General features: G+C 45.5%; 1 protein-coding gene across 1 annotated transcript in view; it reads right to left on the bottom strand.

Moving 5' to 3' along the window:
- Positions 1-25,969, bottom strand: part of LOC120053278 (neural-cadherin-like) — a 115,437-nt gene extending 89,468 nt beyond the window's left edge. The window contains exon 1 of the mRNA XM_039000416.1: positions 25,435-25,969. Coding sequence (XP_038856344.1) covers positions 25,435-25,969 — 535 coding nt within the window. The remainder of the gene's footprint in view (positions 1-25,434) is intronic.
- Between the last annotated feature and the right edge of the window lie 779 nt (positions 25,970-26,748).

Here is a 26,748-nt window from a genome sequence, read left to right as displayed (position 1 = left end):
ATCTTCTCACTCCTCACCACAGGGGGCTGCTGAGGGGAGGACGGCTCAAAATAATGTCTGGAACGGAGCAAATTGGAATGGCATCAAACACCAGGTTTGATACCATTCCACTTATTCCACTCCAGCCATTACCACGAGCCTGTCCTCCCCAATTAAGGTGTCACCAACCTCCTGTGCTCCTTAATGGTGTGTGAAATTATTTCAGCTTTACTCATTATATGACTTGGAATGCATGATAGCTACACATTTATGGGGGCTGCCAGCGGATTAATTACATTTCCCATTCACACACGCTCATTATCAAGCCCACTGTAACCCTACTGAGGAAGACAGTGAGGCTGAGCAACACTCTGTGTCTCAAATGGCACCCTATTCCCTATATAGTAGAATTATTTTGACCAGAGCTCCAAAAGTAGTGCACTACATAGGGAATAGGCTGCCATTTCGGATGCACACTATAGCTGTATCTTTGACTTGGTAATATACACTGAGTGTGCAAAACATTAAGGACACATTCCTAATATGGAGTTGCCCCCCCCCCAAAAAACGACCTCAATTCGTCGGGGCATGGACTATACAAGATGTCGAAAGTGTTCCACAGGGATTCTGGCCCATGTTTTCTCCAATGCTTCCCACAGTTGTGTGAAGTTGGCTCGATGTCCTTTGGGTGGTGGACCAATCTTGATACATACAGGAAACTGTTGAGCGTGAAAAACCCAAAGGCGTTGCAGTTCTCTACACAAACCGGTGCGCCTGGCTAGGGTGAGGTGAGGTGAGCGTATTACCGCCACACCGGCAGTCACGAGTCATGACCGCAGTCAAATTCCACGTGACTGTTTAGTCACGGTAACTAGGCTTCTCTAAGTTCTGGTGCTGCGGATGGTCATTAGTAGTCTACCAAACTTGCTAACTGCCTGGTACTCAGCACTATTGTCCCTCTAATCACTCTGACATCAATGCAACTGTATTGGAAAATCTAATCAAACACTTCATGAGAGCCTATGAGCTCATGTTGCGCAACATTTCTATAGGCTATGCAATTGTGTGAGAAACAAGAGTTTTGATGGCCTTAATTAAAAATAGAAGGATCCGATTTCTATAGGCAAGGTCTACTTCAGTATATTTATTTCTCAACTTTCCTAATATTAAGCACATGCTTCAATTTACAACAGAAAATGAACCACGGGAAAAAGCGTCCTCTATTCGGTATTTAAGTGCATAGATGACATGTATTTTTTCCCCTGCTCCTGTTCCGAGACAGGTGCATGATAATGGTCCATTCTAAATCAAAACTAATTCCACACATATATTACTTAGTATATGTAAAGACAAGATTAAATCAAGAATAGTCTGATTGGTGACAATATTAGCCTATCACTTGTGAATTATATTTTTTTTAAAGTCATAGTCCCACACCTCATGTAGCCTAGCCCATAGGCCTATATGTTTTGATAAGGTTTCTATGACAACTAAAGTGGCCACATAACTTCTTAAAATTAAGCACATTAATCTGCTTTACAATGGGTGTAGAGCCTAACTGGTATACATACATAAGCAGCGCGTGAGTTTCAAGTTTGGGGAAGATCATTTTCACCATAAAAATGCATCTTTATAATAAAAGCATTACATGCATAATGACATTTGAGGTCACTTTTGAGCATGGTGTTTTCTCACTAATTGATTGCATTTTGGAACATTCACGCGTATAGCATTGTGTGTGCATTGCTGAGCTTATAATGTGAAGAAATAGCCTAATAGTTTCGCAACATTTTAAACTAAACGTTCTGATCTGTTGAATCAGGCTCATTGCTTTAAAAAAAATGTTTTTGATGTGAGTGGTTATCTTAATATGGGATCTGTCGCATCCCACAACTGTCCCAGACTATATTTGGAATATTTCTTTCTCGCACAGAAGGACAAGTTGACCAATAGAATAGGTCAAATTTGGTACTATGGGGGATAGTAAATGGACATAGGCTAGTGCTTTTGCTATTCGTTAGGCCTACTCATCTTGTTGGCTGACGAAAAGTAAAAGTGGAGAGTTCTTCCAATATCTTCAATATGTGCCTCGGAATTCGATAAGTGGGACAAGCACAGTTACGTCCCCAAGATGCCCGTGAGAAGAACACGATCACGTGACAGGCATTTGCTAATAATAATTGAGATACCTGAGAGAGCCATGTGAGTGAGAGGTGCTTCAGAACACGCAGCCAGGAGAAAGGAATTATAATTATTATATTCAGTAAAACGGCCACTGGCCGCAAAAGGCATGGCTTTTTTTTAGGGGGCATTACGGCCACGCTAGGGGGATTCCGCCAGGAAAATCGAGGCATTATCAATTGCTTGTCAAATTGTGAATGACAGACTGATGAAGTGTGTGCAGCCCGTGCAAGAAACAAAGCAGAGCTCATGCCTTCCATTAAACTTTTTTCAAATCATCATTAGAGTCGCATCATGCAGCCATAGAATAGATTAAAAATCAAAACATACAGTGCCTTCTGAAAGTGTTCAGACCCCTTGACTTTTTCCACATTTTGTTACGTTACAGCCTTATTCTAAAATGGATTTAAAAAAAAAAAATCCTCAGCAATCTACACACAATACCCCATAATGACAAAGTGAAAACAGGTTTTTAGAAATTGTTGCAAATGTATTAAAAATAAAAAACAGAAATATCTTATTTACATAAGTATTCAGACCCATTGCTATGAGACTTGAAAATGAGCTCAGGTGCATCCTGTTTCCATTGATCATCCTTGAGCTGTTTCTCAACTCAAATCAAATCAAAGTTTATTTGTCACGTGCGCCGAATACAACAGGTGTAGACCTTACAGTGAAATGCTTACTTACAGGCTCTAACCAATAGTGTGGAAAAAAAGTGTGTGTGTGAGCAAATTAAGTGTGTGTGTGTGTGTGTGTGTGTGTGTGTGTGTGTGTGTGTGTGTGTGTGTGTGTGTGTGTGTGTGTGTGTGTGTGTGTGTGTGTGTGTGTGTGTGTGTGTGTGTGTGCGCGTGCGCGCGTGTGCGTGCGTGTGTGTGTGTAAGTAGGTAAGTAAAGAAATAAATAAAACAACAGTAAAAAGACATTTGAAAATAACAGTAGCGAGGCTATATACAGTCACCGGTTAGTCAGGCTTATTGAGGTAGTATGTACATGTAGGTATGGTTAAAGTGACTATGCATATATGATGAACAGAGAGTAGCAGTAGCGTAAAAAGAGGGGTTGGCGGGTTGTGGGACACAATGCAGATAGCCCGGTTAGCCAATGTGCGGGAGCACTGGTTGGTCGGCCCAAATGAGGTTGTATGTACATGAATGTATAGTTAAAGTGACTATGCATATATTATAAACAGAGAGTAGCAGCAGCGTAAAAGAGGGGTTGGGGGGGCACACAATGCAAATAGTCTGGGTAGCCATTTGGTTACCTATTCAGGAGTCTTATGGCTTGGGGGTAAAAACTGTTGAAAAGCCTTTTTGTCCTAGACTTGGCACTCTGGTACCACTTGCCATGCGGTAGTAGAGAGAACAGTCTATGACTGGGGGGGCTGGGGTCTTTGTAATTTTTTAGGGCCTTCCTCTGACACCGCCTGGTGTAGAGGTCCTGGATGGCAGGCAGCTTTGCCCCAGTGATGTAGTGGGCCGTACGCACTACCCTCTGAAGTGCCTTGCGGTTGGAGGCCGAGCAATTGCCGTACCAGGCAGTGATGCAACCGGTCAGGATGCTCTCGATGTTGCAGCTGTAGAAACTTTTGAGGATCTCAGGACCCATGTCAAATCTTTTTAGTTTCCTGAGGGGGAATAGGTTTTGTTGTGCCCTCTTCACGACTGTCTTGGTGTGTTTGGACCATTCTAGTTTGTTGTTGATGTGGACACCAAGAAACTTGAAACTCTCAACCTGCTCCACTACAGCCCCGTTGATGAGAATTGGGGCGTTCTCGGTGCTCCTTTTCCTGTAGTCCACAATCATCTCCTTAGTCTTGGTTACGTTGAGAGATAGGTTGTTATTCTGGCACCACCCGGCCAGGTCTCTGACCTCCTCCCTATAGGCTGTCTCGTCGTTGTCGGTGATCAGGCCTACCACTGTCGTGTCATCTGCAAACTTAATGATGGTGTTGGGGTCGTGCCTGGCCATGCAGTCGTGGGTGAACAGGGAGTACAGGAGGGGACTGAGCACGCACCTCTGGGGAGCTCCAGTGTTGAGGATCAGAGTGGCAGATGTGTTGCTACCTACCCTCACCACCTGGGGGCGGGAAGTCCAGGATCCAGTTGCAGAGGGAGGTGTTTAGTCCCAGGTTCCTTAGCTTAGTGATGAGCTTTGAGGCTACTATAGTGTTGAATGCTGAGCTGTAGTCAATGAATAGCAGTCTCACATAGGTGTTCCTTTTTTCCAGGTGGGAAAGGGCAGTGTGGAGTGCAATAGAGATTGCATCATTTGTGGATCTGTTTGGGCGGTATGCAAATTGGAGTGGGTCTAGGGTTTCTGGGATAATGGTGTTGATGTGAGCCATTGCCAGCCTTTCAAAGCACTTTATGGCTACGGACGTGAGTGCTACGGGTCTGTAGTCATTTAGGCAGGCTGCTTGAAACATGTTGGTATTACAGACTCAATCAGGGACATGTTGAAAATGTCAGTGAAGACACCTGCCAGTTGGTCAGCACATGCCCGGAGCACACGTCCTGGTAATCCGTCTGGCCCCGCAGCCTTGTGTATGTTGAAAGGTCTTACTCACGTCGGCTACGGAGAGCGTGATCACACAGTCGTACGGAACAGCTGACGCTCTCATACATGCCTCAGTGTTGCTTGCCTCGAAGCGAGCATAGAAGTGGTTTAGCTCGTCTGGTAGGCTCGTGTCACTGGGCAGCTCGCGGCTGTGCTTCCCTTTGTAGTCTGTAATAGTTTGCAAGCCCTGCCACATCCGACGAGAGTCGGAGCTGGTGTAGTATGATTCAATCTTAGCCCTGTATTGACGCTTTGCCTGTTTGATGGTTCGTCGCAGGGCATAGCGGGATTTCTTGTAAGCTTCCGGGTTAGAGTCCTGCACCTTGAAAGCGGCAGCTCTACCCTTTAGCTAAGTGCGAATGTTGCCTGTAATCCATGGCTTCTGGTTGGGGTATGTACGTACAGTCACTGTGGGGACGACGTCCTCGATGCACTTATTGATTAAGCCAGTGACTGATGTGGTGAACTCCTCAATGTCATCGGAAGAATCCTGGAACATGTTACAGTCTGTGATAGCAAAACAGTCCTGTAGTTTAGCATCTGCTTCATCTGACCACTTTTTTATAGACCGAGTCACTGGTGATTCCTGCTTTAATATTTGCTTGTAAGCAGGAATCAGGAGGATAGAGTTGTGGTCGAATTTACCAAATGGAGGGCGAGGGAGAGCTTTGTACGCGTCTCTGTGTGTGGAGTACAGGTGATCTAGAATTTTTTTACCTCTGGTTGCACATTTAACATGTTGATAGAGATTTAGTAGAACTGATTTAATCTTCCCTGCATTAAAGTCTCTGGCCACTAGGAGCGCCGCCTCTGGGTGAGGGGTTTCCTGTTTGCTTATTTCCTTATACAGCTGACTGAGTGTGGTCTTAGTGCCAGCATCTGTTTGTGGTGGTAAATAAACAGCCACGAAAAGTATAGCTGAGAACTCTCTAGGCAAGTAGTGTGGCCTGCAATTTATCACAATATACTTTACTTCTGGTGTGCAAAATCTAGAGACTTCCTTAGATTTCGTGCACCAGCTGTTGTTTACAAATATGCACAGACCGCCTCCCCTCTTCTTACCGGAGTGTGCTGTTCTATCTTGCCGGTGCAACGTATATCCCGCTAGCTGAATATCCATGTCGTCATTCAGCCACGATTCCATGAAACATAGGATATTACAGTTTTTGATGTCCTATTGGTAAGATATACGTGATCGTACCTCGTCTAATTTATTGTCCAATGATTGCACGTTGGCGAGTAATATTGACGGTAACGGCAGCTTTCCTACTCGCCTTTTCCGGGTCCTGACCAGGCATCCGGCTCTTTGTCCTCTGTACCTGCGTCGCTTCCTCTTGCAAATAACTGGGATGTCGGCCCTGCCGGGTGTTTGGAGAATATCATGTGAGTCTTGCTTGTTGTAGAAAAAATCTTTGTCTAATCCGAGGTGAGTGATCGCTGTCCTGATATCCAGAAGCTCTTTTTTTGCTATAAGATACGGTTGCAGAAATAAGTTACAAATAACACCAAAAAAAACACATAATAGCACAATTGGGTCGGCTCCCGTAAACCTGCTGCCATTTCATCCGGCGCCATTTCTACAACTTGATTGGAGTCCACCTGTGGTAAATTCAATTGATTGGACATGATTTGGAAAGGCACACGCCTGTCTATGTAAGGTCCCACAGTTGACAGTGCATGTCAGCGCAAAAACCAAGCCATGAAGTCAAAGGAACTGTCCATAAAGCTCTGAGACAGACAGGGTACCAAAACTTTTCTGCAGCACTGAAGGTCCCCAAGAACACAGTGGCCTCCATCATTCTTAAATGGAAGACATTTGGAACCACCAAGACTCTTCCTAGACCTGGCTGCCCGTCCAAACTGAGCAATTGGGGGAGAAGGTCCTTGGTCAGGGACCAAGAACACGATGGTCACTCTGACAGAGCTCTAGAGTTCCTCTGTAGAGATGGAAGAACCTTCCAGAAGAACAACCATCTCTGCAGCACTCCACCAATTAGACCTTTATAGTTGAGTGGCCAGACCGAAGCCACTCCTCAGTAAAAGGCACATGACAGCCTGCTTGGAATTTGGCAAAAGGAACCTTACAACTCTCAAACCATGAGAAACAAGCTTCTCTGGTCTGATGAAACCAAGATTGAACTCTTTAGCCTGAATGCCAAGCATCACATCTGGAGGAAACCTGGCACCATCCCTACGGTCCCTGCATGTCCCCAGGCACCCTCATTTGTTGACTTCTGTGATCGAAAAAGCCTTGGTTTCATGCATGTCAACATCAGAAGCCTCCTCCCTAAGTTTGTTTTACTCACCGCTTTAGCACACTCTGCCAACCCTGATGTCCTTGCCATTTCTGAATCCTGGTTTAGGAAGGCCACCAAAAATTCTGAGATTTCCATACCCAACTATAACACTTTCCGTCAAGATAGAACTGCCAAAGGGGGAGGAGTTGCAATCTACTGCAGAGATAGCCGGCAAAGTTCTGTCATACTTTCCAGGTCTATGCCCAAACAGTTCGAACTTCTAATTTTAAAAATTAATCTCTCCAGAAATAAGTCTCTCACTGTTGCCGCCTGCTACCGACCCCCCTCAGCTCCCAGCTGTGCTCTGGACACCATCTGTGAATTGATCGCCCCCCATCTAGCTTCAGAGTTTGTTCTGTTAGGTGACCTAAACTGGGATATGCCTAACACCCCGGCAGTCCTACAATCTAAGCTAGATGCCCTCAATCTCACACAAATCATCAAGGAACCCACCAGGTACAACCCTAAATCCGTAAACATGGGCACCCTAATAGACATTATCCTGACCAACTTGCCCTCCAAATACACCTCTGCTGTCTTCAATCAGGATCTCAGCGATCACTGCCTCATTGCCTGTATCCGCTACGGGTCCGCGGTCAAACGACCACCCCTCATCACTGTCAAACGCTCCCTAAAACACTTCTGCGAGCAGGCCTTTCTAATCGACCTGGCCCAGGTATCCTGGAAGGATATTGACCTCATCCCGTCAGTTGAGGATGCCTGGTCATTCTTTAAAAGTGACTTCCTCACCATCTTAGACAAGCATGCTCCGTTCAAAAAATGCAGAACTAAGAACAGATATAGCCCTTGGTTCACTCCAGACCTGACTGCCCTCGACCAGCACAAAAACATCCTGTGGCGAACTGCAATAGCATCGAAGAGTCCCCGCGATATGCAACTGTTCAGGGAAGTCAGGAACCAATACACACAGTCAGTCAGGAAAGCAAAGGCCAGCTTTTTCAAGCAGAAATTTGCATCCTGTAGCTCTAACTCGAAAAAGTTCTGGGACACTGTAAAGTCCATGGAGAACAAGAGCACCTCCTCCCAGCTGCCCACTGCGCTGAGGCTAGGTAACACGGTCACCACCGATAAATCCGTGATAATTGAAAACTTCAACAAGCATTTCTCAACGGCTGGCCATGCCTTCCTCCTGGCTACTCCAACCTTCGCCAACAGCTCCGCCCCCCCCCCCCCCCCCCCCCCCGCTGCTACTCGCCCAAGCCTCCCCAGCTTCTCCTTTACCTAAATCCAGATAGCAGATGTTCTGAAAGAGCTGCAAAACCTGGACCCATACAAATCAGCTGGGCTTGACAATCTGGACCCTCTATTTCTGAAACTGTCCGCCGCCATTGTCGCACCCCCTATTACTAGCCTGTTCAACCTCTCCTTCGTATCATCTGAGATCCCCAAGGATTGGAAAGCTGCCGCGGTCATCCCCCTCTTCAAAGGGGGAGACACCCTGGACCCAAACTGTTACAGACCTATATCCATCCTGCCCTGCCTATCTAAGGTCTTCAAAAGCCAAGTCAACAAACAGATCACTGACCATCTCGAATCCTACCGTACCTGCAATCCGGTTTCCGAGCCGGTCACGGGGGCACCTCAGCCACGCTCAAGGTACTAAACGATATCATAACCGCCATCGATAAAAGACAGTACTGTGCAGCCGTCTTCATCGACCTGGCCAAGGCTTTCGACTCTGTCAATCACCACATTCTTATCGGCAGACTCAGTAGCCTCGGTTTTTCTAATGACTGCCTTGCTTGGTTCAGCAACTACTTTGCAGACAGAGTTCAGTGTGTCAAATCGGAGGGCATGTTGTCCGGTCCTCTGGCAGTCTCTATGGGGGTACCACAGGGTTCAATTCTCGGGCCGACTCTTTTCTCTGTATATATCAATGATGTTGCTCTTGCTGCGGGCGATTCCCTGATCCACCTCTACGCAGACGACACCATTCTGTATACTTCTGGCCCTTCCTTGGACACTGTGCTATCTAACCTCCAAACGAGCTTCAATGCCATACAACACTCCTTCCGTGGCCTCCAACTACTCTTAAACGCTAGTAAAACCAAATGCATGCTTTTCAACCGTTCGCTGCCTGCACCCGCACGCCCGACTAGCATCACCACCCTGGACGGTTCCGACCTAGAATATGTGGACATCTATAAGTACCTAGGTGTCTGGCTAGACTGCAAACTCTCCTTCCAGACTCATATCAAACATCTCCAATCCAAAATCAAATCTAGAATCGGCTTTCTATTTCGCAACAAAGCCTCCTTCACTCACGCCGCCAAACTTACCCTAGTAAAACTGACTATCCTACCGATCCTTGACTTCGGCGATGTCATCTACAAAATAGCTTCCAATACTCTACTCAGCAAACTGGATGCAGTTTATCACAGTGCCATCCATTTTGTTACTAAAGCACCTTATACCACCCACCACTGCGACCTGTATGCTCTAGTCGGCTGGCCTTCGCTACATGTTCGTCGTCAGACCCACTGGCTCCAGGTCATCTACAAGGCTATGCTAGGTAAAGTGCCGCCTTATCTCAGTTCACTGGTCACGATGGCAACACCCACCCATAGCACGCGCTCCAGCAGGTGTATCTCACTGATCATCCCTAAAGCCAAAACCTCATTTGGCCGCCTTTCCTTCCAGTTCTCTGCTGCCTGCGACTGGAACGAATTGCAAAAATCTCTGAAGTTGGAGACTTTTATCTCCCTCAACAACTTTAAACATCTGCTATCTGAGCAGCTAACCGATCGCTGCAGCTGTACATAGTCCATCGGTATATAGCCCACCCAATTTACCTACCTCACCCCCATACTGTTTTTATTTATTTACTCTTCTGCTCTTTTGCACACCAGTATCTCTACTTGCACATGATCATCTGATGATTTATCACTCCAGTGTTAATCTGCTAAATTGTAATTATTTCGCTCCTATGGCCTATTTATTGCCTACCTCCTCATGCCTTTTGCACACATTGTATATAGATTCTCTTTTTTTTTCTTCTACTATGTTATTGACTTGTTTATTGTTTACTCCATGTGTAACTCTGTGTTGTTGTCTGTTCACACTGCTATGCTTTATCTTGGCCAGGTCACAGTTGCAAATGAGAACTTGTTCTCAACTAGCCTACCTGGTTAAATAAAGGTGAAATAAATCAAATAAAAAAATAAAAAACAGTGAAGCATGGTGGTGGCAGCATCATGCTGTTGGGATGTTTTTCAGCAGCAGGGACTGGGAGACTAGTCAGGATCGAGGCAAAGATTAACAAAGCAAAGTAGAGAGACATCCTTGATGAAAACCTGCTCCAGAGTGCTCAGGACCTCAGACTGGGGCGAAGGTTCACCTTCCAACAGGACAACAACCCTAAGCACACAGCCAAGACTGGAGAGACCTGAAAATAGCTGTGCATGAATGCTCCCCATCCAACCTGACAGAGCTTGTGAGGATCTGCAGAGAAGAAACTCCCCAAATACAGGTGTGCCAAGCTTGTAGTGTCATACCCAAGAAGACTCAGTGCTGTAATCGCTGCCAAAGCTGCTTCAACAAAGTTCTGAGTAAAGGGTCTGAATACTTACGTAAATGTGATTTTTTTACATTTTTAAAAAATAAATTAAAAATAAATTAAATTTTTTTTTGTCATTATGGAGTATTGTGTGTAGATTGATGAGTAGAAAAAAATATATTTAATACATTATAGAACAAGGCTGTAATGTAACAACATTTGGGAAAAGTCAAGGGGTCTGAATACTTTCCGAAGGCAGTGTGTAGTGTAGTGTAGTATAGTGTAGTGTAGTGTAGTGTAGTGTAGTGTAGTGTAGTGTAGTGTAGTGTTCAAAGTCTGTATCACAACTAAAGTTGCATAAATAACTCCAAATTAAGCAAATAGGAGGACCTGTTTCTTTGTTAACCGCTCAACACAAAATAGCAGCATGTGAACACTTCCTCACATCGTTTGGAGAAAATATCCTTTCTATTTTATTCAGCTTTGTTCAATTGTATTCTTCATGTTATAAAATAATGCCATGTAATTCTAAGCAAATCTTGTCTGCTAAATGAACTAGTGTAGCCCACAACCATATGGCATAGCCAGATCAGGGCCTAACATAAGGACAACTCAGAGTATGCTATTCTGTTCTTCTGAAATAGACTACATTTCCTTCCTATCATGTTTCTTTAGACCTGTCTAAAATAAATGGATTTATTGTGAAGGTGTAGGCTATGTTACATGGATTTATTAGACTTTTTAAATTGTAGATATTCCAAAGGTCTGCATCAGTGGCTTGTAATGTATGTGTGGAAGCCAGGAGATGCTAAATGAGCTTGTTAATTAACGGTCAATCACCGTAGGACCGGCAGTTATTTCCTTGACAATCACCGGCTGACAAAATGTTATGACCGTTACAGCCCTACACCTGGCATCTACCACCATACCTGTTCAAAGGCACTTCAATATTTTGCCTTGCCCATTCACCCTCTGAATGGCACACATACACAATCCATGTCTCAATTGTCTCATGGCTTAATAATCCTTATTTAACCTGTCTCCTCCCCTTCACCTACACTGATTGAAGTGGATTTAACAAGTGAAATCAATAAGGGATCATAGTTTCACCTGGATTCACCTGGTCAGTCTGTCATTGAAAGAGCAGGTGTTCTTAATGTTTTGTACACTCAGTGTAGTGCACCACTACTGGAGCTCAATCAGAGCTCCATAGCTCTTGCTCCTCTATCCCTCTCTCCATTTCCCAGCGTGGTGGTGATTGATGGGGGTGTCTAGGAAGCCCAGTCGCCTCCCCAGCCCAGAGTGTACAGGGCCAGGCAGGAGCCACTGAAGAGCCATGCAGGCTTAATGGGAAAACAGTAAGAGTATGGCCCGAGACAGTGTTAATCTATCACCAACACCTGAATCTGGGTTGACGTTGTTGACTGTGCCACGGTAGGAGAGATTCTAAGGACCAATCATTATTGGGCCTGTTGTTGTTGTACTCCATATAAGGAACAATGTTGAGTCCAACACTTCATAGTATATAATGACATAGCACATTTGAATTGATTGGTATGCAAGAGTATACACAGAACTAGAATGTGCCGGAGCTGCGAAATAATGCTGTTGTCCTCTCATCCCTTTCAATGCCTCACATAGCTCAAACACACACACTATCTATACCCCCCTCCCACACACACACACACATTAAGACAGCAGCATCTGTAGAAGTGTTATTAATGGGTAAAGGAGAGGATAAACCTCCCTATTTTCTGAGTGTAATCCAGTGAACAGCCCGTGCTGTGGTACATCATCGCCTCTCACACATCCAAATCTGCATTAGCAGGAAGCCAGCAAGATTAAACCAGATCAATGCTCATCACACAGTGGGAGAGCGAGGAGGAAGTGTTAACAACCAACTTTTAACACCCCTGATCACTAACTTGTATGATTACATTAGTGTGACATAAAAAAAAATGAAATATATGATTCTCTTATTTACATGGTAAATATTAATATTGTGAGTTAATTCCCCAAATCTATTATTATCCTGTATCTCATAGTACAATATTGATGCACTAACAGGGGTGTGTAATGGACTAAAATGTAAATGCATCTGGTATTTACTTTTTAATATCGACACGTATGATTATTTTATTAAGGACCATAAAGTGTTTACCAACTAAATTAAGGATTTGACTGATGCAGTCAATGCTACGCACCCGAGAAACCCATCATAAGCAACTTAACATGCATTCATGCAATTAATGATTCAGATCGGTTGATTAAAATGCAATTGCTCTAGCTTCCTGGGGCACAAAGGACACAATAATTAAACGCGACACATCTTGTGAAATAGTCACAATGCGAAACAATTTCAACCTCTCGACAATGTTGACGTAGAGAAAAAGTCCATTTAAATGGCTTCTCATGGTTTCTATCCTGAGCTTAGTTGTACAGTGTGTGTGTGTGACCTCCAGCATTACTAATGACTCCAGCATCATCACTATCCCATCCTCCTTCTCAGTGCACCAGACTGTGTCCTTATTAGTCCACAGCATTAAGCCGGACCCCCACACTGACAATATGGAGAGGACCACATCCATTAGTTCCATAGAAAAGTTCATGCGATGAGAACATTGCAGAGACACACGGTTAAACTGGGATCAAAGCACACTGAGGAGGTAGTCGGACCACAGACACGGAAACCATAACAGAAGCATATAATATGTGCTCCAACTGCAGGGACGATACAACAAACGGAACGCTAAGCACTCAGCCGCAGACACAGATAGTCTTTCAAACAGCTGCCTTGCTTGTGGGTAGGCTACATCACCATGCTCTCTCCCCTTCTCTCTTGTTCTCTCTGTGCAAACACGCGCACACACACTGGTGTAGCGGTGCCAAGAAAATAACCTGTTCCTCAGCGTAAAAAAACTAAGGAGCTGATAGTGGACTACAGGAGACAGAAGTGTGACGTGGTGAGGTTGGACCCAGGTGCAGAGAAGAGACCAGACGAGGAATCAGTGGTTAAGGATAAACATAATACTTTACTAAGAAACGTTAGCCGCAGCACCACAGTACACTTGGAAAAACAAAACAACAAACACTAAGTCTCGACAACTCACTCAGGAAACGACCGCACACAGTAAACAATTCAAGCTTCTGCAAAGAAAAACTGAAAACACACCTCTTTTAAAGGGGAAATCACAATGAGTAATAGAAAACACCTCTTTTAAGGAGAAATCACAATGAGTAATAGAAAACACCTCTTTGTAACGGCTGTCCTCCTCCTCTTCGGGCAAAGAGGAGGAGTAGGGATTGGACCAAAGCGCAGCGTGATAGTTTGACATAACGAAGTTTATTAAAGTAAAGACGAAAAACCGAAAACACTTCAACAAACTACAAAATAACAAAACGACGTAGACAGACCTGAACATGGAACTTACATAAATACACGAAGAACTCACGAACAGGAACAGACTACAGCAAACGAACGAACAAACCGAAACAGTCCCGTGTGGTGCAACATACACAGACACAGAAGACAATCACCCACAAACAAACAGCCTACCTTTATATGGTTCTCAATCAGAGGAAACGTCAAACACCTGTCCCTGATTGAGAACCATATAAGGCTAATTTCACCTGACCTAAACATAGAAACACAAAACATAGAATGCCCACCCCAACTCACACCCTGACCAACTAAACACATACAAAATTAACAGAAAACAGGTCAGGAACGTGACACTCTTTTAAAGGGGAAATCACAATGAGTAATAGAAAACACCTCTTTTAAGGGGGAAATCACAATGAGTAATAGAAAACACCTCTTTTAAAGGGGAAATCACAATGAGTAATAGAAGACACCTCTTTCAAGGGGAAATCACAATGAGTAATAGAAAACACCTCTTTTAAAGGTGAAATCACAATGAGTAATAGAAAACACCTCTTTTAAAGGGGAAATCACAATGAGTAATAGAACACACCTGAGTGTCATTATTATCTCTAGGATGGTCTCTGCTGCCCTCCGGTGTCAAGTGGAACCATGTCGAGATGAGGGAACATGCCCCCATCCACATTGACAGGGCCGCAGTGGAGAGGGTCAAAAGCTTCAAGTTCCTTGGCGTGCACATCAAATCAACGTTTATTGGTCGTGTACACAGTTTAGTAAAACGCAGGTGCAGCGAAATGCTAACGTTTATTTCTTCAATAGTGCAGCAATATCTAGCAATAGCAGACCTGAAATTGTGAGGACCTGAGATGGTCCCACCACACCGACACCGTTGTGAAGAAGGCGCAACAGCGTCTCTACAACCTCAGGCGGCTGAAGAAATTCAGCATGGCTCCTAAAACCCTAACAAACTCCTACAGCTGCACCATTGAGAGCATTCTGTTGGGCTGGATCACCACCTGGTACGACAACTGCACTGCCCTCAACCGAATGGCTCTCCAGAGGCTGGTGCGGTCAGCCCAGAGCACGCTGCCTGCCGTCCAGGACATTTACAGCACCGTATACCACAGGTATGACAAAACATTTATTTTTACTGCACTAATTATGTTGGTAACCAGTTTATAAAAGCAATAAGGCACCTCAGGGGTTTGTAGATTATATGGCCATATACCACAAACCCCCTCGTGCCTTATTGCTTAAGAATATATGCATATTTTACATTTGTAGTCGTTCTGACATTTTTTATGTCTTGTCTATAGTTTTTTATGATTTGATTATTTGTGTGACATTATATTGCACTGTGATGAGCTGATAACACAAGCATTTTACTGCACCCACTATAACATCTGCTAAACTGTGTACGTGACCAATAAACGTTGATGTCCTACTCTCTGATAATATCAATGCCCACACCCTTTGATGGACATGGTTTTAACAACCTCTCATTCAAACTGAGACAAGTTCCCAGTACCTTCATTGTACTGCCAATAGCTTCTAGTGATGCATTGTTTTGATAACCAGCCAGACTTTGAGCCAGCTTCAAATATCTCCCTTCAATCTTCAATCAAACTGCCATTTCATCTTTTGACAGAAGTCCCTTACAACACAACACATTACCCAATTACTGCAATTATATATTTTCTAGCCCTTACTGAAATTCCTATTAAAACTTTTCACGCAGAAACTCTGTCAGCCATTTCTCCGCAGCAACATCTCTTTGTCCACAAACACTAAAACTTCCGGAGCTGTTTCTATACCCTGTGTCGTGTTTTTTATCAGCTCTTCTCAGGGGCTGAAGGTTGAGCCACAACCATTATTATCCTCAGTTAATTGGGTCAGTTAATGATGCAAAAGGTAGACAAATGCAGCACAATACACTGTAGATACAGTGCCTCCAGAAAGTATTCACACCCCTTGTCTTTTTTTCTTCTTTCACAAATGTATGAAAAATATAGCCCTAACATATCTTGATTACGTAAGTATTACATCCCCTGACTCAATACATCTTAGAAGCACCTTTGGCAGTGATTACAACTGTGAGTCTTTCTGGGTAAGTCTCTAAGAGCTTTGCACACCTGGATTGTACAATATGAGGCCACTAGTCATTTGACTGCAGGAAAGGGCTACAGCGATGTTCGGGATTGGAACATAACAGAAGAATGCTTGCTAAATCAATAGCAGCAAATCGATTCTGGCCTACAGGGGAAACACCAATAGGGAGTATGTTAAGGTGACGCTACAGGGAAACACCAACAGGGAGTATGTTAAGGTGACGCTACAGGGAAACACCAACAGGGAGTATGTTAAGGTGACGCTACAGGGGAAACACCAACAGGGAGTATGTTAAGGTGACGCTACAGGGGAAACACCAACAGGGAGTATGTTAAGGTGACGCTACAGGGGGAACACCAACAGGGAGTATGTTAAGGTGACGCTACAGGGGAACACCAACAGGGAGTATGTTAAGGTGACGCTACAGGGGAACACCAACAGGGAGTATGTTAAGGTGACGCTACAGGGGAAACACCAACAGGGAGTATGTTAAGGTGACGCTACAGGGGAAACACCAACAGGGAGTATGTTAAGGTGACGCTACAGGGGAAACACCAACAGGGAGTATGTTAAGGTGACGCTACAGGGAAACACCAACAGGGAGTATGTTAAGGTGACGCTACAGGGGAACACCAACAGGGAGTATGTTAAGGTGACGCTACAGGGAAACACCAACAGGGAGTATGTTAAGGTGACGCTACAGGGGAAACACCAACAGGGAGTATGTTAAGGTGACGCTACAGGGAAACACCAACAGGGAGTATGTTAAGGTGACGCTACAGGGGAAACACCAACAGGGAGTATGTTAAGGTGACGCTACAGGGAAACACCAACAGGGAGTATGTTAAGGTGACGCTACAGGGAAACGCCAACAGGGAGTATGTTAAGGTGACGCTACAGGGGAAACACCAACAGGGAGTATGTTAAGGTGACACTACAGGGAAACACCAACAGGGAGTATGTTAAGGTGACGCTACAGGGGAAACACCAACAGGGAGTATGTTAAGGTGACGCTACAGGGGAAACACCAACAGGGAGTATGTTAAGGTGACGCTACAGGGGAAACACCAACAGGGAGTATGTTAAGGTGACGCTACAGGGGAAACACCAACAGGGAGTATGTTAAGGTGACGCTACAGGGAAACACCAACAGGGAGTATGTTAAGGTGACGCTACAGGGAAACACCAACAGGGAGTATGTTAAGGTGACGCTACAGGGGAAACGCCAACAGGGAGTATGTTAAGGTGACGCTACAGGGAAACACCAACAGGGAGTATGTTAAGGTGACGCTACAGGGGAACACCAACAGGGAGTATGTTAAGGTGACACTACAGGGGAAACGCCAACAGGGAGTATGTTAAGGTGACGCTACAGGGGAAACGCCAACAGGGAGTATGTTAAGGTGACGCTACAGGGGAAACACCAACAGGGAGTATGTTAAGGTGACGCTACAGGGGAACACCAACAGGGAGTATGTTAAGGTGACGCTACAGGGGAAACACCAACAGGGAGTATGTTAAGGTGACGCTACAGGGGAACACCAACAGGGAGTATGTTAAGGTGGCGCTACAGGGAAACACCAACAGGGAGTATGTTAAGGTGACGCTACAGGGGAACACCAACAGGGAGTATGTTAAGGTGACGCTACAGGGGAAACGCCAACAAGGAGTATGTTAAGGTGACACTACAGGGGAACACCAACAGGGAGTATGTTAAGGTGACGCTACAGGGGAAACACCAACAGGGAGTATGTTAAGGTGACGCTACAGGGAAACGCCAACAGGGAGTATGTTAAGGTGACGCTACAGGGAAACACCAACAGGGAGTATGTTAAGGTGACGCTACAGGGGAACACCAACAGGGAGTATGTTAAGGTGACGCTACAGGGGAAACACCAACAGGGAGTATGTTAAGGTGACGCTACAGGGAAACACCAACAGGGAGTATGTTAAGGTGACGCTACAGGGGAACACCAACAGGGAGTATGTTAAGGTGACGCTACAGGGGAAACACCAACAGGGAGTATGTTAAGGTGACGCTACAGGGGAACACCAACAGGGAGTATGTTAAGGTGACGCTACAGGGGAAACACCAACAGGGAGTATGTTAAGGTGACGCTACAGGGAAACACCAACAGGGAGTATGTTAAGGTGACGCTACAGGGAAACGCCAACAGGGAGTATGTTAAGGTGACGCTACAGGGAAACACCAACAGGGAGTATGTTAAGGTGACGCTACAGGGGAACACCAACAGGGAGTATGTTAAGGTGACGCTACAGGGGAAACACCAACAGGGAGTATGTTAAGGTGACACTACAGGGGAAACGCCAACAGGGAGTATGTTAAGGTGACGCTACAGGGGAAACACCAACAGGGAGTATGTTAAGGTGACGCTACAGGGGAAACACCAACAGGGAGTATGTTAAGGTGACGCTACAGGGGAAACACCAACAGGGAGTATGTTAAGGTGACGCTACAGGGGAAACGCCAACAGGGAGTATGTTAAGGTAACGCTACAGGGGAACACCAACAGGGAGTATGTTAAGGTGACGCTACAGGGGAACACCAACAGGGAGTATGTTAAGGTGACGCTACAGGGGAAACACCAACAGGGAGTATGTTAAGGTGACGCTACAGGGGAACACCAACAGGGAGTATGTTAAGGTGACGCTACAGGGGAACACCAACAGGGAGTATGTTAAGGTGACGCTACAGGGGAAACGCCAACAGGGAGTATGTTAAGGTGACGCTACAGGGGAAACACCAACAGGGAGTATGTTAAGGTGACGCTACAGGGAAACACCAACAGGGAGTATGTTAAGGTGACACTACAGGGGAAACGCCAACAGGGAGTATGTTAAGGTGACGCTACAGGGGAAACACCAACAGGGAGTATGTTAAGGTGACGCTACAGGGGAAACACCAACAGGGAGTATGTTAAGGTGACGCTACAGGGAAACACCAACAGGGAGTATGTTAAGGTGACGCTACAGGGAAACACCAACAGGGAGTATGTTAAGGTGACGCTACAGGGGAAACACCAACAGGGAGTATGTTAAGGTGACGCTACAGGGGGAACACCAACAGGGAGTATGTTAAGGTGACGCTACAGGGAAACACCAACAGGGAGTATGTTAAGGTGACGCTACAGGAAAACACCAACAGGGAGTATGTTAAGGTGACGCTACAGGGAAACACCAACAGGGAGTATGTTAAGGTGACGCTACAGGGGAAACGCCAACAGGGAGTATGTTAAGGTGACGCTACAGGGGAAATACCAACAGGGAGTATGTTAAGGTGACGCTACAGGGAAACACCAACAGGGAGTATGTTAAGGTGACGCTACAGGGGAAACACCAACAGGGAGTATGTTAAGGTGACGCTACAGGGAAACGCCAACAGGGAGTATGTTAAGGTGACGCTACAGGGGAAACACCAACAGGGAGTATGTTAAGGTGACGCTACAGGGGAAACACCAACAGGGAGTATGTTAAGGTGACGCTACAGGGAAACGCCAACAGGGAGTATGTTAAGGTGACGCTACAGGGAAACACCAACAGGGAGTATGTTAAGGTGACGCTACAGGGGAAACACCAACAGGGAGTATGTTAAGGTGACGCTACAGGGGAAACACCAACAGGGAGTATGTTAAGGTGACGCTACAGGGAAACACCAACAGGGAGTATGTTAAGGTGACGCTACAGGGGGAACACCAACAGGGAGTATGTTAAGGTGACGCTACAGGGGAAACACCAACAGGGAGTATGTTAAGGTGACGCTACAGGGAAACACCAACAGGGAGTATGTTAAGGTGACGCTACAGGGGAACACCAACAGGGAGTATGTTAAGGTGACGCTACAGGGAAACACCAACAGGGAGTATGTTAAGGTGACGCTACAGGGGAAACACCAACAGGGAGTATGTTAAGGTGACGCTACAGGGGAAACACCAACAGGGAGTATGTTAAGGTGACGCTACAGGGAAACACCAACAGGGAGTATGTTAAGGTGACGCTACAGGGAAAACGCCAACAGGGAGTATGTTAAGGTGACGCTACAGGGGAACACCAACAGGGAGTATGTTAAGGTGACGCTACAGGGAAACACCAACAGGGAGTATGTTAAGGTGACGCTACAGGGGAAACACCAACAGGGAGTATGTTAAGGTGACACTACAGGGGAAACACCAACAGGGAGTATGTTAAGGTGACGCTACAGGGAAACGCCAACAGGGAGTATGTTAAGGTGACGCTACAGGGAAACACCAACAGGGAGTATGTTAAGGTGACGCTACAGGGGAAACACCAACAGGGAGTATGTTAAGGTGACACTACAGGGGAACACCAACAGGGAGTATGTTAAGGTGACGCTACAGGGGAAACACCAACAGGGAGTATGTTAAGGTGACGCTACAGGGGAAACACCAACAGGGAGTATGTTAAAGTGACGCTACAGGGAAACACCAACAGGGAGTATGTTAAGGTGACGCTACAGGGGAACACCAACAGGGAGTATGTTAAGGTGACGCTACAGGGGAACACCAACAGGGAGTATGTTAAGGTGACGCTACAGGGGAAACACCAACAGGGAGTATGTTAAGGTGACGCTACAGGGAAACACCAACAGGGAGTATGTTAAGGTGACGCTACAGGGAAAACGCCAACAGGGAGTATGTTAAGGTGACGCTACAGGGGAACACCAACAGGGAGTATGTTAAGGTGACGCTACAGGGGAAACACCAACAGGGAGTATGTTAAGGTGACGCTACAGGGGGAACACCAACAGGGAGTATGTTAAGGTGACGCTACAGGGGAAACACCAACAGGGAGTATGTTAAGGTGACGCTACAGGGGAAACACCAACAGGGAGTATGTTAAGGTGACGCTACAGGGGAAACGCCAACAGGGAGTATGTTAAGGTGACGCTACAGGGGGAACACCAACAGGGAGTATGTTAAGGTGACGCTACAGGGGAAACACCAACAGGGAGTATGTTAAGGTGACGCTACAGGGGAACACCAACAGGGAGTATGTTAAGGTGACGCTACAGGGAAACACCAACAGGGAGTATGTTAAGGTGACACTACAGGGGAAACGCCAACAGGGAGTATGTTAAGGTGACACTACAGGGGAAACGCCAACAGGGAGTATGTTAAGGTGACGCTACAGGGGAACACCAACAGGGAGTATGTTAAGGTGACGCTACAGGGGAACGCCAACAGGGAGTATGTTAAGGTGACGCTACAGGGGAAACACCAACAGGGAGTATGTTAAGGTGACGCTACAGGGGAAACACCAACAGGGAGTATGTTAAGGTGACGCTACAGGGGAACACCAACAGGGAGTATGTTAAGGTGACGCTACAGGGGGAACACCAACAGGGAGTATGTTAAGGTGACGCTACAGGGAAACACCAACAGGGAGTATGTTAAGGTGACGCTACAGGGGAAACGCCAACAGGGAGTATGTTAAGGTGACGCTACAGGGAAACACCAACAGGGAGTATGTTAAGGTGACGCTACAGGGGAACACCAACAGGGAGTATGTTAAGGTGGCGCTACAGGGAAACACCAACAGGGAGTATGTTAAGGTGACGCTACAGGGGAAACACCAACAGGGAGTATGTTAAGGTGACGCTACAGGGGAAACACCAACAGGGAGTATGTTAAGGTGACGCTACAGGGGAAACACCAACAGGGAGTATGTTAAGGTGACGCTACAGGGAAACACCAACAGGGAGTATGTTAAGGTGACGCTACAGGGGAAACACCAACAGGGAGTATGTTAAGGTGACGCTACAGGGGAACACCAACAGGGAGTATGTTAAGGTGACGCTACAGGGGAAACACCAACAGGGAGTATGTTAAGGTGACGCTACAGGGAAACACCAATAGGGAGTATGTTAAGGTGACGCTACAGGGAAACGCCAACAGGGAGTATGTTAAGGTGACGCTACAGGGAAACACCAACAGGGAGTATGTTAAGGTGACGCTACAGGGAAACACCAACAAGGAGTATGTTAAGGTGACGCTACAGGGAAACACCAACAGGGAGTATGTTAAGGTGACACTACAGGGGAAACACCAACAGGGAGTATGTTAAGGTGACGCTACAGGGAAACACCAACAGGGAGTATGTTAAGGTGACGCTACAGGGGAAACACCAACAGGGAGTATGTTAAGGTAACGCTACAGGGAAACACCAACAGGGAGTATGTTAAGGTGACGCTACAGGGGAAACACCAACAAGGAGTATGTTAAGGTGACGCTACAGGGGAACACCAACAGGGAGTATGTTAAGGTGACGCTACAGGGGAAACACCAACAGGGAGTATGTTAAGGTGACGCTACAGGGAAACACCAACAGGGAGTATGTTAAGGTGACGCTACAGGGGAAACACCAACAGGGAGTATGTTAAGGTGACGCTACAGGGGAAACACCAACAGGGAGTATGTTAAGGTGACGCTGAGGCGAAACTGAACTCAGTAAACAAAGATATTTCTGGAATGACAGATAGAGGTTGTGGCTCTGCAATGTCTTTCTCATGAATAGTTCACCTCTATCTTGATCTGTCAACTGCATTCCAAAATAACAGAAGTATGGTTAGAGCATTAGAAAAATCGAACAATAGACAGGATCTTATGAATGCATTGACAATGTACTTCAAGCAGAAAGGAGCTATGAATGTGACAACTAGGGCCCACCACAGAGAGGTGAACATAAACACGAACACACACGGGCATGCGCACACACACGCACTCACACGGCGCGCGCACACACAAACACACACCAGCCACAGCTGGAGTTTCTTTACAAATTGAATAAATGCAGATGGCATGGCATTCTGAAATTGTTTTCCATATTAAATATACAGCCCCAGATTCACAAATTACACATGAAATAAGATCAGGTCTCATTCCAATTCATTTCACATCACAGGGGGAATATGCTAATGTTTAGTTGGGGGAGAGGCAGTGAGAAAATGGGAAATTGGATTAAATACAGCCTGAGGCAACTAGGGAAGAGGATGACTAGAACTAGAGAACTCGAGTTTCCTGACAAACAGGCTGAGCTCAGGTGCCGTATGTATCAAGCATCAAGGAGTGCTGATCTAGGATCAGGTCCCTCGCTGTCCATGTCATTTTATTCATTGTGATCTAGAAGGAATTACTGATCCTAAATCAGCACTCCTACTCTGAAACGCTTGATAAATAGGAGCCTGTGTGATTACTATGAGCTAAAACACAGCTCCACATCTCCATTCCAAACCACTACCACCCGGCCCACAGATATAAAAAGGCAGGGGAATCACTCCAGTCCAATTTGCTCAATATTTCTCAAATCTCCTGCCCCTTCCAATACGATAAACAGATTTCAACACAGGTGCAGGAAAAAGTCCTAGTCAAAGAGAATCAGCTAATACATTCTGTTCTGTGAAACTAAGCTACTAATGCCGATGGCCTTTGTGGAAACAAAATCTTTAGACAGGACTAATGGAGAGTTCCCTTTGCCTCTATCCAACACGACACCTTAGCAGTGTCTATCATGATGACCTAATTCACTGGCTTCTCCTGCAGTCTCCCTCTGCTGATTCCACAGCTGCTGGTGTAGAGGTGACAGAGAAAGACTACAGTACCATGGACAGCTCACTCTCTCCTGGATCTCATAGGGCTATCTGGGGTGTAGACAAGAGGCCACTGGGCCGCATGCTAACTTTAGCCACACCTAATATCCCTATGGGCCTCCATGCTATAGCTACTTGTTTCACCACACAGCCATATTGGAAAAAGCAAACCAAAGCAAACCACATGCAGTACAGAATACTAAAATTGAAGGTATGTTGGTGCAAAACACACATCAAATAAAATACAGCAGAAAATGTGTTTAAACACAAAATGAGGTATGTTTGATGGGTAGTCTGCTTTTGAAAGGATAAAAATAAAAAAGACCAGCCCACAAAAGAAGCAGAAAGAACTGTCTGGCAAGCTAGTCATAAGAAATTGCTAATCTTTAATCAGGCAGAGACAAGTTGGAAAAGGAATAGTCCTCGCCTCACAACATCAATATATAAGAGAATTCATATGTTCTCAAGAAAGAAAGAATTGTGAATTGATTTTCTCAGAAAACATCGGGTTGCATGAACATTATTCATTCCCAAGAAAGAATTGTGATTTTGGTACAAATATGCATCCATCCTATACATACATACAGACACTTACACATCAATGAACACATGCTGTGCATCGAACAACAATAGGCTATTCAAGCAAAATCCCTACAAGTTTTTCACATTAACATCATTGAACACTGGAAAACTGGCACTACAACCAACATATATTATTATTGGCCCCTGTCCCAACACTGGAAGCAATAACAACTCTCACACGCTGCTGTGCATCACAATCAAACACTGGCACTATAAAACCAAAGCAAATCATTGGCCACGGTGCCAAGTTCCAACATCATCTCTGTAAGGGCCCCAACTCTAGGGGCCCTAACTCTAGGGGCCACACAACAACTGTCAACACAATTACACTGCAGGGTTTCATATAATTTCTCTCTCCCTCCAAGAATGCCAGAGGTTGTTTCCTGAGTGTGGCATGCAGTGCCTCTCCAAATCCCTGGGAGGGAGCGAGCGAATGAGAGGGGGATTAAAGGTCTAATGCCAGCAGATGAGAAAGAGAGAGTGTGAGAGAGAGAGAGATGGATGGAGAGATGGGGAGAGAAAGAGAGAGAGAGAGTGAGAGTGAGAGAGATGGATGGATGGATAGATGGGGAGAGAGAGAAAGAGAGAGAGAGAGGGAGCGAGAGAGAGACATCACACTGGATCTCCAATCCAAAAGGATTAATGTTGGAAACAACTTCACAGCCGAGTCTACGTAGAGTATTTCTATGGAGGCCATAACTCTCTGCTGACTGGAGTCTATTTAAGAAATCAATGAATAAGTCAGTTATACCCAGCAGTTATTTAGCCATAATTAAAATAGCTGTTAAAAGTTCATATAGCTGTTAGAGTTATACATAAACATGAGGTTCGTAATATCAATGTATGAGCATGTCATAATGACAAATAATCTGTGTACATTCCTCACACGGAAGCAGGTAATGTGATACCTTGTCATGTGTACCTGTTGAATGTATTGTAGCTAGTCCGCTCTAAAAGCTTTTTTTCTGACCAGTGTCAGTGTCCTAATGTATATTATGCTCTCTTGGGGCATTACTGAGGGATGGTGACTGCAGGGAGACTTGTAATTCAGCTATCCAGATGGTCGTAAAATCCTGCGCTATTAAGTGCCATATAATGCATGCGTAATAGCCGTTTTTCCATTAAATTATGGAATTACCACTCTGCACATATCGCACAGGAGACATGCACCCAGTTAAGTGCAGATTTAGTACATAGTACACACCTCGTTCATCTTGTATTTTGACAGTGATTTCGATGAACGGTTCAGTCTCCCTGTCCAGGCGCATGGCTATCACGATATCTCCACTCTCCTTTCCCACGTTGATTGGGGTAATATCTGTCTTCGGATAAACCAGCTCAAATGAGGCTGCCTGAAACCTGGCTGGGCTCAGGCTCATAACGACAGAACCGATGTTTGCATCTTCGGAGACATTGAGGAAGACCATGCTACCAGAGTCCAACAATGCCCTATGCATCCGCCCTGCCCTGCCCAGGCTGCCCAACTCCCCTGTCTGGCCTGGGCGCAGTGGGCACCACTGTCGTGGGGTAACCGTGATCTCAACACCCTTACTGATTCTGCAGGGCCAACCATGGTCTTTAGCAAAAACATAGAACTTGATTGCAGATGGGAGGCCCAGTAGGGAGTCCATCAGCAAAACTTCGCCAGTTTTTGGTACCACGTAGAAACTGCCGTTTTTGGGAACAGAGAAGTACGTCAACTCTGCGTTCTTTCCACTGTCCGCATCAAGCGCTTCCATCGTGTAAACCACAGACCGGAGTGGAGTCGCGTCATTCAAAGTTAATTTCAAGTCTGCATTGCGAAAAGTGGGTTCGTGGTCGTTGGTGTCCAAAACATCCACTTTCACCGACGCAACCTGAAAGACAACATGGCCCGCTGAAACGCATGTTTGGCAACACAAATTTACACTCAGTAGGTATTCGTAGCGCTCTTCCCTGTCCAAAATCCTGGAAGTTTTAAGCAATATATTTCCCTGTTTGTGGTGGGAAAATACGTGGAAATCCTCGCTGCCATTCCCATAGAGTTTCAAGTGCATTCCCGATTCTGGACACCATTTTTGCGCGTTGATGCGCTTCACAGGAATGCTTAGTCCATTCACTTTTGATGCCTTCGGCGAGTTCTCAAATACATGCCCATGAAAGAAAGGCAGTCGATCATCCGTTTTATATCCAAAAACAAACAGACAGTAAGTCAATAAAATATACAAAAGCATGGTGGTAACAAGTTGTACCACCGAATGGTTCAGGAGTTCCATGTGTGACAGCAAATCAATGAAAGGCAAAAATAAAATGCCCCCGTCTGGTAAAATCAAAAAGATGTCACATATTTGTCCGATGTCTCCTCCGTGAATTGACCTGGGTCTACTGAACTTTCACCTTAGTATCCGGTGAGATTTGCCGACTGTCTGTCGCTGTTCCATGCAGCACTACGTGCAGTCCACCGCTGCAGGCAGTTACTGGTTGCTCGCTACCAGCAGCGTTCAGCCCTGGCGTGCTGGACAGCGCCAAGCGCGGGGGC

This window comes from Salvelinus namaycush, chromosome 9, assembly GCF_016432855.1.
Source record: "Salvelinus namaycush isolate Seneca chromosome 9, SaNama_1.0, whole genome shotgun sequence".
Taxonomy (NCBI): Eukaryota; Metazoa; Chordata; class Actinopteri; order Salmoniformes; family Salmonidae; genus Salvelinus; species Salvelinus namaycush.
Note: the sequence above shows the minus strand (reverse complement) of the source record. Positions and strands in the feature narration are given on the sequence as shown.